At 53.3% G+C, this 17423-nt stretch overlaps 1 protein-coding gene across 5 annotated transcripts in view; it reads right to left on the reverse strand.

Annotated features, from left to right (window-relative positions):
* Positions 1–17423, reverse strand: part of CD82 (CD82 molecule) — a 55232-nt gene that overhangs the window by 15925 nt on the left and 21884 nt on the right. For 4 of the 5 annotated variants that reach the window (XM_033208252.1, XM_033208254.1, XM_033208253.1 and 1 more), the window contains 3 exons: positions 17267–17348; positions 10080–10162; positions 3854–3926 (listed from right to left, as the gene is read on the reverse strand). In XM_033208252.1, the coding sequence (XP_033064143.1) occupies positions 3854–3926; positions 10080–10142 (136 nt within the window). In that variant the 5' untranslated portion in view covers positions 10143–10162; positions 17267–17348. The remainder of the gene's footprint in view (positions 1–3853; positions 3927–10079; positions 10163–17266; positions 17349–17423) is intronic. The other variant, XM_033208256.1, reaches the window with a different exon arrangement.

Below are 17423 nucleotides of genomic sequence, written 5' to 3' on the forward strand. Positions count from 1 at the left end.
GTCGGAATGGGTCGAGGAAGGCCAGCCTGAGCCAGTGACATTTGAGCCAAGACATGAATGAAGAAGTCAGCCAAGCAAAGATCTGTGGGAAAAGCACTCCAGGAAGAGGGCACAGCAGGTGCAAAGGCCTGAGGAAGGAGGAGCTTGGTGTATTTGAAGATTGGAAAGAAGGTGAGAGAATGGACCAGTGAGAGCAAGAAAGGAGCCCGGGAGGAAATGATGCTTAGGAGGTGCAGGGATGGGCCTGATGGCTAAGACCTTCTTTAGAGTCACCTGTGGACAGGCCCATTCTGGGAGGCGGAGGTCAGGAATCCAGCAGGGGCACTTGGCCAACATTTCCTAAGACACCCAACCCATCACACAGGGTAAAGCTCATGTCATCTCTAGCTCGCCAGCATGGGTATGCTGTACCCCCAGCATAGGACACACCTGGAGGGTGAAGATGCTGGCATCTCCAGAACGCTGGAGAGCAGTGTGGATCAGAGGAGCCTCTTAGGGATGCAGATGCTTACGTCTATTACAACCCGACCAAGACGCTCCCAGCAGAAGGCCAAGGACCTACGTTTTTAACCTGTGCGCCCCTAAGCACTGAGGCACAGCCAGGACCAACCCCTTGACCATCAGCAGGGAGAATACAGGCCTGGGGCTGGCCATGACTCCCTGGGGATCCTGGAGAGGCCGAGGTCCCCACCTTGGTCCCCACGGGGCGTTATTGCCCTTAAGGAATAACGATCAAGCTGGAGGATGGGAGGGAGTCTGTGGGATTCAGCTCCACTTCCTGATTACAGACAGAATGTTCTGGAGCTCAGGAAGAGCTCTGGCCAACCCACCCTACTCTCAGGCTTCCTCCACCCAGTTCCTCACAGGAGCCCCCCACCTTCCTCGGGGTGAGTGTGCGGACCTCCTGGCACTGAGCCCCAGCCATCAGCATGGGCAGGGAGAGGCTGTCAATTCCACTTTTCCTAAACTTCCTGGGTTTGGCTTCCAACAATTTCTCCCAGTGACTACTCTCAGAAAAAAGAAACTGGCATTGCCCAGAGAGCTGCTGTGTGCCAGCCCCAAACAAGGCCCTTTATCCAAAGCATCCTGCCTAATTTCAGCAACCGCCCTCTGCGGTTGTACTCACATCCTGATTTGTCTGCAAGGACCCCGAGGCTCAGAGAGGCTAGCAGGCTGTAAGCTGCCTGGCAGGCAAGGCCCAGGGCTGAGACCCCAACTCAGATCCTTCCCCTGGGAGACCAGACGAACTGCGAGGTCTCCGTATCTCAGAACATTTCATTGATGCCTTTCCCTGTCCCCCCAGGATCTCAGGCCTACCCCAAATCTGAGCAAGCTGACTTAGGAAGTAGGTGAGGGTATATTCCGGGGTAGGCCATCCACAGGGCATGGCAAAAACAAAACAAAACAAAACACCTTTTAGTCTTCCTGGGCCTAGAAGGGACCAGGAAGGTAGAAAGGAGGTGGCCCAAACAGAAAGGGACAAAGGATCAAGAAAAGTAGATTCTAATTGCAGCTCTGCTGCCAACATGCTCTGACCCTGGGCAAGCCGTTTTCTATTTCTTTCTCTGTAAAATGGGTCTAAAGCCTGCTACTTGAAGATGGCAAAAGGATTAAATTGTATTATAAAATTTAGCTAACCATCACGTATGTAGGGTTTTTCACTGGGGGCTGTCCTAAACTCTTTTCAGACAAAAATGAGAGGCTCATTTAATTTCTCACAATAACCACAGAAAGTGCACTCTACTACGATCCTCATTTTATAGGTGAGGAGGCACAGAGAGGTGAAGCAATGTGCTGAGGGTCACACAGCTAGTGGACGGCACAGCCATGAATCGAACTCCGCAGTCAGGCTCGAGTCTGCTCTTCACTGCAGAGTGCTTCCTCTTACTAAGGTGCTAACCAGTGGCATGTGGCTGCAGAACCATGTGGTCCAGGGGTTCAAGGCACGGGCCCAGAAGCTAGGCTACCTCATCTGTAGCCAGCTCCCCTACCTGCTCGCTGTGTGCAAGTTACTATGCCTCTCTGTGCTTCAGTTTCCTCCTCTGTAAAATGAGGATAGCAACGCCCAGCCCCATGAACTCAGAGCAGGGATTCAACTCGGCAGGGAAAGAGCTATCCCCAGTTCTGCCCCTCAGCTGCTCCGTGACTCTTAGCAAATCATTTTCCCCACCTCCGGCCTCAGTTTACACACGTGCCTAGTGACTGGGCTAGAGGATCAGTGTTTCTGAACCCTGGCTGCCTGGGGAATCCACCTGGGGAAGTTTTTAGAGAACACCAGCGCTTAGGCTCCCACGCACACCGACCGTCAGGTCCCTCGGGGAGGGTGGGGCTCGGGCTGAAGCATTTGTAAAATGCACCTTCTACTGCAGACAGTAGACCTTTAAGGTCTGGCCAGCTTGAGATTGTCAGACCCGAACAGGGAGGAGGCCAGAGCCGCAGCAGGAAGCTCTCCCCACCCAGCGGGCTCACCCCCACTGCACCAGCTGTGGGGCAGGGCGCAGAGGGCAGAAATGTGGGTAGGCAGGCTGGGCCTCTAGACTTTGCCCTGGGGTGCAGTGCCTGCTGGGTTGGGCCATGACTCAGGAAGTAGAGAGCTGGCCTCATGGGGCCAAGGAGGGTGTGTCACAGGCCAGGAGAGTGTGGGGGGCATGGGTCGCCCATCCACCCTAACCCCAGAATGGAGGGTGAAAGGGGGTGAGACTGATAGCCCCGGGGTGCATCAGATGTGGCTAGAGTGTGGATCATCCTTGCTTTCCATCTCCCGGAGAGGAGGCCTAGCCCCTGGGGCCAGGGGGACAGATGTGGCCTCTCCATCATCACATCCTAGCCAGGTTCCGCTTTATGTAAATCAAGCAGCTGTCATGGGCCACATTCCAAACCAGCTGCCTTGGGCAGCTGCTGGGAGAAGTGAGCCAAGGCCGCACTCAGCGAGGGGAGTGGCACGGCTGTCCCCTGGGGGCTTCTGCTGTGCCTCCCTCCCACCACAGGGAGCCCCTGAGAGGTCAGCGCAGCAGGCCCTGACGGCTTCCTGGAGGAGGCTGAGCAGGCACAGAAGGGCTCTTATCCCTGCAGAAATGCCTTGGGCCTCTTTTCTTCTGCCTCTAAAGAGTGAGAGAAGGGGTTTCCACACTGTGGCTCACCCTGCCGTGTGCTGCATTTAGGACCAAAGCGCTTGGAGTTCGAGTCCCACACCCACCATTTAGAAACTGTGTGAACTTTAGCAAGGGACTTAACCTCTCTGAGCCTCTGTTTCTTCATTGGTAAGGCGGGAATAGAAAAGTATCTACCTCACAGGGCTGTGGTGGGATTAAGACAGTTTATCGGTACAAACTGCTTGGCACATGAGGAGCATGATAATTGGTGACTGTGCCTGGAACCTTCCTCATCCGTGCACACACCTGACCCACCAAGCTGCTGCTGGGCTCATAGCGAAGCACCACTCACAGCAGGTGCTTCATCAGCCCCTGACTACCTTTCTTACATCTCTGTGAAATGGGAGGGACTGTTGTCTACATTCTGCTGGATGGGCAAGTGAAAGGGCAGAGAATGTAAGAGGCTTTCCTAAGGTCAGGGCCAAGGAAAGGGGCCAGGAAGAGAAAACAAGCCTCCCTCATCTCCAGTGTTCCCCCAGACAACAGCAGCTTTGTTTGGGGAAGAAGAGAAAATTCCTTTTGGAAACCCTTGCAGAGAGAGCCCTGGGCAGTGGTCGGCAGCAGGACCTGGCTACATCCCTGAGGTCAGCAGGAAAAGCGACAGGCATTGAAGCCGAAGCACTTATGGGAACAGCTGTGCCTGTGCCCTGGCCCTCCCCTCTCCAGTGGGCCTGGGTCTGGGGAAGCTGAGGGGTTCTTACGCAGGACAGAGATGAAACTGCTCTTGTCGGCCAGGATCCACACCCCGAAGCCCAGAATCACTGCGCCCAGGATCTGGAAGGAGAATGGAGCAGTTAATGGGGAGCCAAGCCAAGATGGGGTGAGAGCCCTCCCCCTGCCAGCTGTCCCTGCAACCCAAGTCAGAGTGGGCAGGGCAAGGGGCCACAGAGGGTACCACCTCCACCCTTCTCCAGCCCAGGGATGTCCAGATGGCCTCAGGTCCCACACCGCAGCAAGCCAGACACCAGGACCCTGGGCAGGGAATCCCTCCTACCTCCCATCTTGCCCCGCTCCACCATGTGTGATTCAGCCGAGCCTCCTGGTGCAGCCTCCTGCCAGGGGCACCCTTCCTGCTGCATCTCCTGGCCCTTTTCTCAGCTCATCCCCCCCCACTCCACCCAGTTCAGGGCCTAGGAGCTCCCCACAAAAGAAAAGCTCTGAGGAAGACCCTCCGTGGACTTGAACATCAAAGCCCAACTCATCCCCAGGTCTGAACAACGGGGCCACCTGCCACAGGAGCCTTCTCTGACCCCCTCAGGCAAACTCAGGTGCCCCCATTCTGTAGCAACCACTGTCCGGCCCTTCTTAGTCATTCCCACTGGGTCTAACTGCTATGTTAGTTTATCTGGCTAGACTGTGAGTTCCCTGAGGGCAGGGCTGGTTGGAGACAGCTCTGTATCCCCAGCAGCTCTATAGCACTGGGTGCTAAGCAGCTGGGGGAATGAATGAGCTCATGAACCAAACTGTAAATGCAGGACTAGAAAGGAAAATGAAGGTCAGGTGTGGTAGCTCACGCCTGTAATCCCAACACTTTGTGAGGCCCAGGCAGGAGGATCACTTGAGCCCAGGAGTTTGAGACCAGCCTGGGTAACACAATGAGACCTCGACTCTACAAAAAATTTCAAAAATTAGCCAATGTGGTGGTGCACGCCTGTAGTCCCAGCTACTGGGGAAGCTGAGGAGAGAGGATCACTTGACCCTAGGGAAGTCAAGGCTACAGTGAACTGTGTTCATGACACGGCACTCCAGCCTGGGTGACAGGGCAAGACCCCCTCCTTCTGCCACCCCATAAAAAAAAAAATGAATGAGGGGTTACAAAAAAGGATCCCAAGCCCAGGGATTCCCTGCCTCTCTCCCATCTACCAGGGCTGAGCTCATGTCCCCAGGTGGAGTCCCAGCCAAGATCCACCATCCTACAAAGCTGGCGAAGGCTGGGCAAGTGCCTGCCATCTGGGCAAAGGTGCAGGTTCCCTTTGGAGGTGGGGGTGGCCCTGTGTCAGTCCACAAGGCTGGCCATTAGTGGGGTCCTGGACGGGGCCCACCTGGTGGATGACCCATCTTGAAACTCCCACCTGTATCACCAGCCCTGGGTTCCCACCTCAGCCATCATCCCATAATCTCAGGTCTGAGGCCAGCAGCTGCCTTAGAGCCCTGAGCCTGGGGCTGGCCTGGGTGCAGGGTCTCTATCAGTCTCATTCTATCATTATGAAAGACCAGAGCCAGGACCGGCCCAAGGCCCAAGGCACCTGCCTCAGGTATAACACATGAGGGAGCATCAAAAACTCAGGAATCAAGAGAAATAATATTTTGCAACAATACTTTATTGATTGACTGGTTGATTGATTGAGATGGAGTTTCGCTGTTTTTGCCCAGGCTGGAGTGCAATGGCGCGATCTCATCTCACTGCAACCTCCACCTCCCAGGTTCAAGCAATTCTCCTGCCTCAGCCTCTCGAGTAGCTGGGATTACAGGCATGCGCCACCATGCCTGGTTAATTTTTGTATTTTTAGTAGAGACGGGGTTTCTCCATGTTGGTCAGGCTGGTCTTGAACTCCCGACCTGAGGTGATCCACCTGCCTCGGCCTCCCAAAGTGCTGGGATTACAGGCGTGAGCCTCGGCGCCCGACCATGCAGCAATACTTTAAAAAGAAAATTAAGGGCCGGGCGCGGCGGCTCAAGCCTGTAATCCCAGCACTTTGGGAGGCCGAGACGGGCGGATCACGAGGTCAGGAGATCGAGACCATCCTGGCTAACATGGTGAAACCCCGTCTCTACTAAAAATACAAAAACTAGCCGGGCGAGGTGGCGGGCGCCTGTAGTCCCAGCTACTCGGGAGGCTGAGGCTGGATTATGGCGTAAACCCGGGAGGCGGAGCTTGCAGTGAGCTGAGTCGCGAGACTCCGCCTCAAAAAAAAAAAAAAAAAAAAGAAAATTAAGGGCCAGGTCTGGTGGCTCAACTGTAAACCCAGCACGTTGGGAGGCCGAGGCAGATGGATCACCTGAGGTTAGGAGTTCAAGACCAGCCTGGACAACATGGTGAAACCCCGTCTCTACTAAAAATAAAACAAATTAGCTGGGTGTGGTGGTGGGCACCTGTAATCCCAGCTACTCAGGAGGCTGAGGCAGGAGAATCACTTGAACTCAGGAAGCGGAGGTTGCAGTGAGCCGAGGTCACCCCATTGCACTCCAGCCTGGGCAACAAGAGTGAGACTCCATCTTACAAAAAAAAAAAAAATAATAATAAGGCCAAAAATCCATGATTAATGAACTATTAAACTTTGAAATAAAATGTTGACAGTACCAGTATTATTGATGTTTCCTTTTGCCCCAGGGCCCAGGTGGCTTGGTAGGGGGTTGTCTCCCTCCTGTTAACCTTGTGCTTGCTGCCTTAAAGACCACTGTGGCTAATGACTACAACCACAAAGGGACAGTGATCACCCCATGTCTGCCCCCCAGTGTCTCCCACCAGAATCATCACTGAGGTATTATATGTCCTCTCCTCTCTCCCAGTGAGACGGGCCTTGTGATTGTCCTCATTTTATACACAGGGAATTTTATATGAGGCCTTGATTTTATCCATCAGGTACTGGAAACCAGATGGTGACAGGTGAGCTGTGGGGATATTTTGGATCCATCCTCGGCCTTCACCCAGAAAGCCAGTCTCGGGACCGAAAAGCCCCTGAGACACTGGGGAGGAGAAGGGTCTGCTGGAAGGTGGGTCCACCTTAATTTGCATAGCTGGGGGAAACGGGGACTTTCCAGGACCTGGGAGTTTGGTTCCCCAAGACTCCTGCAACCCTACTCAGCCCACCACCACCCCACAGCACAGCGAGGCAGGGGCCAGTGCTCAGGCCCACGTCTGCTCCCTCTGCACCTCAGACCCATGTGGGCAGAGCCCCTGCCCCGTTCCCTCCTGCATTCACAGGGTGGGACAGGAGGAAGGACAGCCCCCACCGAAAGGGAATGGGAGGCAGGACAGAAAATCCCCTCTGGGCACACAGAATCCCAGGTAGATCAAAACCCCACACTACTCAGCTGGCTTCTCAGCTTGCCAAGAGGAACCCGGAGAGCAAAGTCCCCAGGGCTACCCGTTCAGTCCCTCTGCAGGTCTGATGACCCCAGCCTGATGGGCAGGTGTGGCTGGATCAGCCACGGGGCTGTGGCAGAGCCAGAAAGGAGGCTGGACAGTCTACCAGAATGGGCAAGGCACCATGGCACCCGCTTTTTCTCTGTGAACCAAGACTGGGGCTGTGGGGCAGGCCCCATGTTAATCACTCCCCAGACATTCTCCAGTCCCCAGATGGGACCCAGCCAGGAGGCAGGACCCTCAGAGCAGAGAGCTTCCTTCCCCAGCATGGCCGCAGCACCAGCGCCTCTGCATTCCTTTGGACCTGGGAAAAGTGGCAATGTGCTGGGGAGTCTGGAGTCCAGAGGGAGTATAGGCAAAGACATACAGGTGCACATGTGCGCAGGCACAAGCACACATAGCAGCCACGGGGATTTTTCCAAACCACAAATCCAACCACGTAACCCCTCCCAATGTGCATAAAACAAAGAGGCAGGCTGACCCAGTCTGTGCCTGGGGAGGCGTACTCTGCCTTCACTGGCTGCCCCCACTGCCAGGATCCGCCTCTCCAAAGCCACACCCAGAACCCCGGAAAGCCTTTGCTGACCTCCATGACCAGGCCAAGAGCCTCATCTGCTTTCCAAAGAGCCTATCTGTTCCCAGTACCCCCAACAACTGCAATTTTTCATGCATTTGAGTAGTTACTTGATGGAAGCCCACTGCTCCCTAGGACACAGGCTCCGGAAGAATAGCGAGACTAGCAATCAGGTCTCTTCCGCCCCGAACATCTGAAGATACTGAGGTGTCAGATACACATTTGTTGAGGAGTAAACAAGCCCGTTGTGCCTCCTCCAGCCTTCCTTTTTCACTCTCACCCTCCTGTTATACAAGCTCCCCCTCTCCCACTCTAGCCTCCTGATGGATCACCCTGGGCCCCAGTACACAGACAGTTAACACCTGACTCCTGCCAGCCCCCTGGAAGAGCCAAAAGGAGGCCACGCCCTGGCCAGAGAGCAGCTTTTCCAGTCCCTGGTTCCATAGGGCAGCCTGAGAGCAGGACGGAAAGGGACACCCTGCCCGAAACCACCAACCTCACTCCCTTTCTCTACTAGGGTCTTCCCAACCCCCACTGCATGAAGGAAAGTTTCTTTATCCCTGAAACCCAAGCTCTGTGACCTAGTACTAGGCCAGAGCCCAGACCCATCTCTCTAGTCCCTAAAGCCCCCAGGAATAGAGCGACAGCGCTCCCCCTCTCCCCGACCCTCCAGTCCTGGCCTGTTGGCCTTTATGCTGGGTCTCAGCCCAGACACCAAGTGCTTGCCAGGAAAAGCTTGGCTTTGCCTGCATGGGCAGCTGCTTCCCAAAGTCCTAGGGCAGCCAGGAGGGACCTGACCACCAAGCTGGGGAAGCCCAAGCCCGGCCTGGGGTGGGTTCCAGGCCTGGCTGCCATGAGCAGAGGGCCAGAGCCACAGTGGGGCCTCATACAGTCCTCCAGGAGGGAGCTGGGGCCAGGGCCAGGGTGGACAAACAGCAAGGCAGGCAGTACCAGGGCTTCCTGTGTGTATGCACGCATGTGTGCACACTTGTGTGCAGGTGCCAGGAACACATGTGTACATGTCTGTGCATTGGGTTAAAGTCATGAAGGGGAATTTTTAAATTTTTTTTTGTGTGTGTAGAAAAACAGGGTCTTGCTACGTTGCCCAAGCTGGTCTAGAACTCCTGGCCTCAAACAATCCTCCTGCCTCGGTCTCCCAAAGCACTGAGATTACAGGCAAGACCTACCATGTCTGGCCTGAAGGGGAATTTAGAATGATTCTTGTTTATTTCCCAAACTTCCCATAAACCATGTAACTTGTAATGTACCCCTCCCCCAACAAGTAATTCATATCTACCGTAGAAAACTGGGAAAATACAGAGATGCATAAAGAATAAAATAAAAATTCCCAAGAATTCCAACATTAACATTCAGAGGTGTTTTCTTCTCCTCTCAAAAATATTCACTTTTTTATGAATATGTACATTTAAAACTTTGGATCATAAGAAACATCCTACTGTACAATCTGATTTTTTTTTTTTTAACATTATCGGGTAGACCATCAACACGGAGAAGCCAGTGCCCCCAACGCTACTCCGAGGCTATGAAGTCCTCTCCAGGGTACTGCCCCCTCACGACACACTCTCACACACACACACCCTACCATCCCGGCAACTCCAAGGCGAGAAGCAGTCCATGCCAGGCCAGAGAGGAAAACCGAGGCCCTGGGAAAATCAGCGGTCAGTGTCCACAGAGCTGACCTCTGGACGGCCCATCTGCTGGGGTGGTTCTGGGGAAGGAGGTATGTGCCCTTCGCTAGCCCAAAGCCTGGCGCCCTGTTGGTCACTCTATGAGAGCTCAGGAAAATACCTTCCCAAGACAGGGATGGGGGTGTGATGCGGCAACTGGGGCCTCGAACTGTAACAGGTCAGTTCTTCACGTGGGCAGGGTGGGGTCCAGGGCGGGACTAGAGAGATGCTAAGAGGCTTCTTCTAGCAGCTCCTGCTGTTGAGTTAGGGGGATGCCCAGGGGCTCTCCTCTCCCTCCCCATACCCACCTCCAGCCCTGGCCAGCCCAGGCTTTGGGTGATCTAGGAGAGGGGAAGGCCGGGTCAGGAATCTAGTGCTTTGTCAAAGGACCAGCTGGGAATGCTGGGGAATCTCCTTGCTATCCCCAGCAGGTTCCATTGGAGATAGTTCGTCCTCAGTTCCCACCCACCAAATCCCCCCAATCCCCAGCCCAGTCGGCTCTGGAAGGAGTCAGGCTGGGACGCCCCTGGGAGGAGAATCTTTTCGGAGGTGGTCAGGGCGGCACGGGACATACTTACAAAGAAGATCAAGTTGAAGAGGAAGAGAAAATATTTGGTGACTTTGATACAGGCTGAGCCCATCCTGCCAGTCCTGGAGCTTCCTGGGGGAAGAGAGAAAGCAGGCAGGCCAGTGAGGGGATCAGCTCAGTCTGCCCTTGCAGCAAGCCCAGGAGGTGGGTACTAACCCTGTCCCTGTCTTATAGGATGCAGAGGCCCAGAGAGGTTAGACAACTAGCCCAAAGACACACACCTAGGAAATGGGGTCCCATGAGTAGTCTCGTGTGCCAGGCACCTGATGCTTGGCAGTTAGGCTCTGGGTCAGCCACTGCACTGGGGTTGGGGCTGGTGGGAGCAAAATGACAGAGGGAGACCCTCACCCCTTACCTCCATGACCCAGGCTCTGAAACTTGCACAGATGGACTCTGTTGGAAGTCAGGGGGCCAGGAAGTTAGTGATCCATTGACAGATACCCAGAGGTGAGACCTGTGCTTGTTCCACAGACTCCCTCTGGGACTAAGGGCTGGGAGTTGTGGGGTCTGCCAAGGTGAGAAGGGGAATTCTGGCTTCTCAGAAAATGGGGGAGTGTCCCGGCTTCTTATTACAAAGGGAATAAACATGCATTGTAGAACACCCAACAAATACAGAAAAAACAGAAATCAAGCAAAATGTATCTCACCCCAGAGATTAAAAGCTGTCATCATTTTAGTAGCTATAATTCATGTGTGTGTATGTATGTGTGTGTGTGTGTGTTTGTGTGTGTGTGTGTGTGTATAACGAATGGTTCTAAACAAAACTGGGCTCATTCTGTATAGTGTTTTGTAGACCTTTTTTTTAATTCTATGATCTTCACTCTCTGTATGTTGATAAAATGCTCTTCATAGTTTCATATGTTGCATAGGCTTCCATCCTATTAGTACTTATTAACATTTGGGGGCTCACAGAGTCCCCCCAAAAATTCATGTGTAGTTAGCATTTTGTGATGCTAATAATTTCTGGGAGTTCGTGGACCTCAGGAAACCCATTCAGGAACCCCAGTGGCCCCAGGTTAAAGTCCCAGATGTGGCCATCCCATAAAGCGTGTAACTGATACTCTAAGATCAGACACACAGGTTGTTTCCAAGTTTTCACAGTCTCCCCGATGACACAAGCTGTGCTTCTGAAATGACACAAACCATGCGTTGGCATGCTGTGCCCCCTCCACTCCAAAAGACCCCAGGCGAGGGGAGGGCCCCAGGAGGAAGAGGGAAGCTGGAAGCTGACTGTCCTCACCCTAACTCAGAGGCCAGAAAATCAAGGAGTGCCAACCGTCAGCCTTCAGACCCTGTGGGGCAAAGGGAGCCAGCATTGCCGGGCAGCTGGGGCCTGGACAGCTGGCCTGGGACAGCTGCATGGGCAAAGCTGGGCTGGGGGGTGGAGGGGAAGGCACCAGGCCCACTTGTGTTTCCCTGCCTTATGGAGGGGGAAGGGCAGGCCACAGAGCAAAGGGAAAGGAAAGCCAGAGCCTGGGCTTCATTCCTTCTTCCTCCGGCACCGCTTGAAAGTCTTCAATTTCCCCAGCTACACACAGGTTCCCTACTCTTTTCTGGACATGCTAACAATCAACAATCCTCCATCCTCCTTGTCAAGTGGGAGCTTAGCTCCCACTTCACACATCTCTGGTGATGGGGAAGGTGGCTAATAAGGAGGGCTCATGACCTCCCAAGGGGTCCAGTCCAGTTTTCTTTCCTCTAACAGCTTTGTTAGAGGAAGGTTTCTTTAAGTGCCTTTCTAAAGGGCAGATTTGGGAGGTATCACAGGAAGCAAAGCTGCCCAAGTTAGGAAAAAGCTGCCTAGGTGGTAGTGAGCTTCCCCTCCCAAGTGGCATGGAAGCAAAGTCTAAAAAAATACTCATGGGGGATTTAAGTGCTACATAGGGAGATTAGACTAAATGGCTCTTCCAGTCTAGGGGGCTCCAAGGCCTGGATTTGAGAATTGCAGAGATGGCAGTGACTCAGGAGCCAGGGCAGCGCAGCCTGGACAACTCCGCAGACCTAGAGAGGAGAAAACATGACTTCCCTGTGCCCAGAAAGCCAGAGATCTTCGATGCCCAAACCCCGTCCTGGTCTAGGAAGGCCTCCTGGGGCTCTGCACTGCATCAAGGATAGCTATTGTTTTTCCTGTCTCTCACCTCCCAGCACAGAGCCTGACACACCACAGGTACTTCACAAACTTCAGGAACAAAACAGCAAGAGAAGAGAGATTCTTTCCCAAAGCCAGGCGACATCTGTTTTTCTTTCCTACCACAGATCTGCTGTGTTTCAGCCTGACCAGGTCTCCTTCTAGTAAACAACATGGGGCATGCCCCGAGAGACCAACCCAGGTTCAGTGCCCAAGCAGCAGTAGCTAAGACACCCCTTCACCACAAGATCATCCACGAACTGCAGTCCAGCAACTAACTACGCGTCTTGGCAACGGGGCCATTGGCATCCTTGTGAAATTGGAGAAGTGTGGAAACAGTTCTTTGGCAACCCTGAGTCAGATCCATGGTGTTGCAGTTTCAGAAAGTCCGGGAAAGGGGTTTCTACACTTTCCAGCTCACACGTCCTCTGCTCAGCCCCGCGGGGGGGCATTCAGCAAAGGGCAGCTTTTAGAAAAAGAGTAAGTATAGGCTGGGCGCGGTGGCTCACACCTGTAATCCCAGCACTTTGGGAGGCCAAGGCTGGCAGAACACCTGAGGTCGGGAGTTCAAGACCAGCCTGACCAACATGGTGAAACCCCATCTCCACTGAAAACACAAAATCAGTCGGGCGTGGTGGTGAGTGCCTGTAATCCCAGCTACTTAGGAGGCCGAGGCACAAGAATTGCTTGAACCCAGGAGGCGGAGGTTGCAGTGAGCCGAGATTGCGCCACTGTACTCCAGCCTGGGCAACAGAGCGAGACGGTCTCAAAAAAAAACAAAAACAAAAACAAAAAAACAAAAATAAGAGTAAGTATGACGTCTATAAGGAGAAGGAGTGGCCGCCAGGGATTAGCAACCACTACAAGTGGCCATTTTCAGACATCATCTCCCATCATCCTCAGAAGCAGTCCAGGAAGTATTTCTGTCCCTGGCAGACCAGAGGCTCAGACAGGTTCAGTAACTTGTCCAAATCACACAGCTCATAAGTGGCAGTGGTTTTCAGAGCCCAAGATCTTTCTTCTGTGAAGTGGTCCCTTCTGGGCGGTAGCTGGGATTATAAAGGGATCTCTGGGGATGGCTGGGTTTCCCTTGTCCAGTTAGATGTAAGGATGAAAGGGCTGCTCAGAGGAGCTTTGCTTGGAGGGCAAGGAGGAAGCTGGGAAACCTCGTCACCAAGGCTGACGTGGCTGGGCTGGTATTCCCATGATATTCCAGACCCTGGGCAAGCTTGGCTGGTCCCTTGGTCACGCACACAAATTGTATCAGGCACTGGGCTAAGCTCTTCAGAACCTCTATGTGCAAACAGAGGCACAGAGGAGAGAAGGAGCCGCCCAAGGTCACAAGTAGGAGGACCGGCAAAGACAGGGCCCAGGCCGCCTGGCCCCTTACACCACCCATGGGCTCCAACCCACACAGGAGGCAGCTGGGTGGGTCTGAATGCTGAAATGAGAGCCAGGCAGCCCAGTCAAGTGGGACAGACCCAGAGGTATCTGGACATCACCTAAGGGAGAAGGTGCTGATAACTGGAACCTGGGATGGGCGGCTCCCAGGCACACTGGCCAAGATCCAGAAGACAAAGTCTTCCTGCCCTGCAAGTGCAGATGCTTCTGCCTTCAAAGTGACAGGGAGCAGAGGGTGAAGAACAGTCTCCACACTCAGCAGGAGATGCAATCCCACACAGACAAGGGAGTCAGCTCAGCCCGAGGCGGGGACACACCCAGGTCACCCATGATGGGCTGTGGCATCAACTTCAAGGAATCCGCAACCACCTCCAAGGTTCAAAGAACTCCCAAGGTTGAATTCAGAAGGCCAGGGGTTATGCCTGGATCTGCCCTCCCATACTGAGAGCGGAGTCTCAGTCTGCCATTCATGAGACAGAAATAAGGATTGGTGTGGAGCCAGGGTTGGTAAACTGCAGCCTGCAGACCAAATCCAGCCCCCCTGCCTGGTTTTTATACAGCTTCTGAGCTAAGAACAGATTTCTCTCTTTTTTTTTTTTTTGAGACAGAGTCTCTCTCTGTTGCCCAGCCTGGAGTGCAGTGGCACGATCTTGGCTCACTGCAAGCTCCGCCTCCTGGGTTCGCGCCATTCTCCTGCTTCAGTCTCCAGAGTAGCTGGGACTACAGGCGCCCGCCACCACACTCGGCTAATTTTGTTTTTGTATTTTTAGTAGAGATGGGGTTTCACTGTGTTAGCCAGGATGGTCTTGATCTCCTGACCTTGTGATCCGCCTGCCTTGGCCTCCCAAAGTGCTGGCATTACAGGCGTGAGCCACTGTGCCTGGCCCAGATTTCATATTTTTAAACAGTTAAAAGAAAAATAAAAAGATTCTTTAATGCATGAAAATTACATGGAATCTAAATTTCTGCACACAGCCATGCCTACTGGTCTGTCTGGCCCTTTACAGAAAAAGCCTCCCGGCCCCTGGTGTAGGGGATCAAATGGTGCACCCGCAAGTCTCTGTAAGAGGCAGCAAGGGTTGCCGGGCGCAGTGGCTCACTCCTGTAATCCCAGCACTTTGGGAGGCTGAGGTGGGCGGATCACAAGGTCAGGAGATCGAGACCATCTTGGCTAACACGGTGAAACCCCATCTCTACAAAAATACAAAAAATTAGCCGGGCATGGTGACGGGAGCCTGTAGTCCCAGCTACTCAGGTGGCTGAGGCAGGAGAATGGTGTAAACCCAGGAGGTGGAGCTTGCAGTGAGCCGAGATTGCACCACTACGCTTCAGCCTGGGTGACAGAGTGAAACTCCGTCTCAAAAAAAAAAGAGGCAGCAAGGGTCAGGACCACCCTTGGCATGGGAACTTTGGAGAAAGAAAACATCTAGTGGGGTGGCAGGAATTGATTGTGACTTAGAGAGAGAAGACACAGGATCCTTGAACAAGGGTTCAAATCCTGACTTTGCCAATGTGTGGCCACAGAGGAGGGACTTCCGGGGCCTCATTCATCTCCTAGGGGAGTGGAACTCCCAACTGGACTCCCGTCCTGAAGAGGGAGTGAGGTCAGCGCCTGGTACAGTCGGGACTCGGTGACCCAGAGCTGAGGCCGACATCTGTATCATCATCAGTTGACTCAGTACTTGCAGGAGAAGCGAGGGATGAGGATTTAATTTACAGATGATCTTAAACCAAAAGAATGTCCTCCAATGTTATGCTTTCTTGTGTATACTTTTGGTAAACACTGGAGAGTCTGCTCAAGCTTTCCTGTGTTAAAAACACCGACAATTCAAGGGAATGAGATGCAAGCACATCTTATAGGAAACTTCCAGAACAGTCACAGAGAACGGTGAGCAGCAGGATGGAGGTACTGATCTTTGTTATGGTGGTGGTTGTTGTTTTGAGGCACTCTCACTCTTGCTTTGTCACCTAGGCTGGAGTGCAGTGGCACGATCTTGGCTCATGGCAACCTCGGTCTCCTAGGGTCAAGTGAGTCTCCTGCTTCAGCCTCCAGAGTAGCTGGGATTACAGGTGTGTGCCATCATACCTGGCTAACTTTTGTGTATTTAGCAGAGACAGGGTTTTGCCGTGTTGGCCAGGCTGGTCTTGAACTCTTGACCTCAGGTGATACACCTGCCTAGGCCTCCCAAAGTGCTGGGATTATAGGCGTGAGCCACTGTGCCCGGTGAGGTGCTGATCTTATGTTATACTTGACACCAGGTAAATTGACCATTTCTGAGCAACTACAAGTTTAATTGACCAAATATATCATTTTATGCCAAATCAGTTTGTATAATAAAATTATTATATTAATATTTTGCCAACTTCTACTCATCATTTAACACTCATCTCCGAAATCAACACTTCCAGGAAACTTCCTACTCCAGCCAGCTTTGTCATCACTACCACTGCCAACCCCTGACCCCCAAGACACATGGTGGTTAGGGCCACTCCCTCTCTCCTTCCTTCCAGTGGCACTGGAGACCAGAGCAGCTCCATGAACAGGCTCTGGCATCAGGCTGCCTTGGATTTGAATGCAGTTCTAATGCCTCCTAGCTGTGTGACCATAGACAAGTGACTTAACCTCTCTGAGCCTCACTTTACTCGTCTGTGAAGTGACAAAGATAAAACCTATTTTGCAGCCTGGGTGCGGTGGCTGAAGTCTGTCACCCCAGCACTTTGGGAGGTCGAGGCAGGCGGATCACGAGGTCAGGAGTTCGAGACCAGCCTGGCCAACATGGTGAAACCCCTGTTTACTAAAAATACAAAAATTAGCTGGGCATGGTGGCGGGTGCCTGCAGTCCCAGCTACTCGGGAGGCTGAGGCAGAGGAATCGCTTGAACCCAGGAGGCGGAGGTTGCAGTGAGCCGAGATCGCACCACTGCACTCCAGCCTGGGTGACAGAGCAAGACTCCATCTCCAAAAACAACAACAACAACAACAAAAACCCAAACCCTACTTTGAAGATTTGTCCAGACGTTAGATTAGATCGTATGGGCAAAATGCCTGCCACACAGTCAGCTGTGGATAAACGACAGTTCCTGTAACGAAGTGCTGCACAGTCACTTTCTACTTGCCTGTCCATTTCCCCTGAGGACTGTGATACCTTGAAGGGGAGACTATGTTATTTATGAGAACAAGGCAGACTCCCAACAAACGCTGCCGAATGAAAGACTGGGTGGATGCAGGGATGGATAAGTAGGTAGGTGGACGGATGGATGGACAGACAGATGGAGGGACTGCCACAAAGAACACCAGGGCCTTCAAGTTCTTGGCCACCTGAAGGTAGTCTAAGATCCACTGCCCCTGAGTCTGCAGGGACTATTCTCAGGCCTCTTCTGCCCTTGCCCACAGGGCAGGTCGGGGGGGTGTGAGGTGCTCAACCCTGGGCCAGCTCTGAATGCCAGGACCTGCTGCCGAGCCTCCCCAGGGACCAGCACTCCAGGACTCTATATGCTGTAGGAGCCAGAGAGGGGGAAGAAATGGTCCCTCCACCCACCAGGTGGCTCAGACTGAACACCTGAGGGCATGCTAGGTCTCTGCCTTCCTCGCCCCACAGCCTGAGTGTGTCCCCTCCAACCCACCACTCCTCTCGGCCCAGGGCTTACCTTCCACGAAACCAGTGCAGCTGGTCACAGGGCCCACGTCTGCCCGTGCCCACGTGTCGTCCACACAGCAGCAGGGAGGACTCTGAAAAACAAGACCCAGATCTCGTCACTCCTGTCTGTGACTCTCCAAAAGTAATGTGGCTGAAGACATATTCAC

This window comes from Trachypithecus francoisi, unplaced genomic scaffold, assembly GCF_009764315.1.
Source record: "Trachypithecus francoisi isolate TF-2019V2 unplaced genomic scaffold, Tfra_2.0 Lachesis_group8, whole genome shotgun sequence".
NCBI lineage: Eukaryota > Metazoa > Chordata > Mammalia > Primates > Cercopithecidae > Trachypithecus > Trachypithecus francoisi.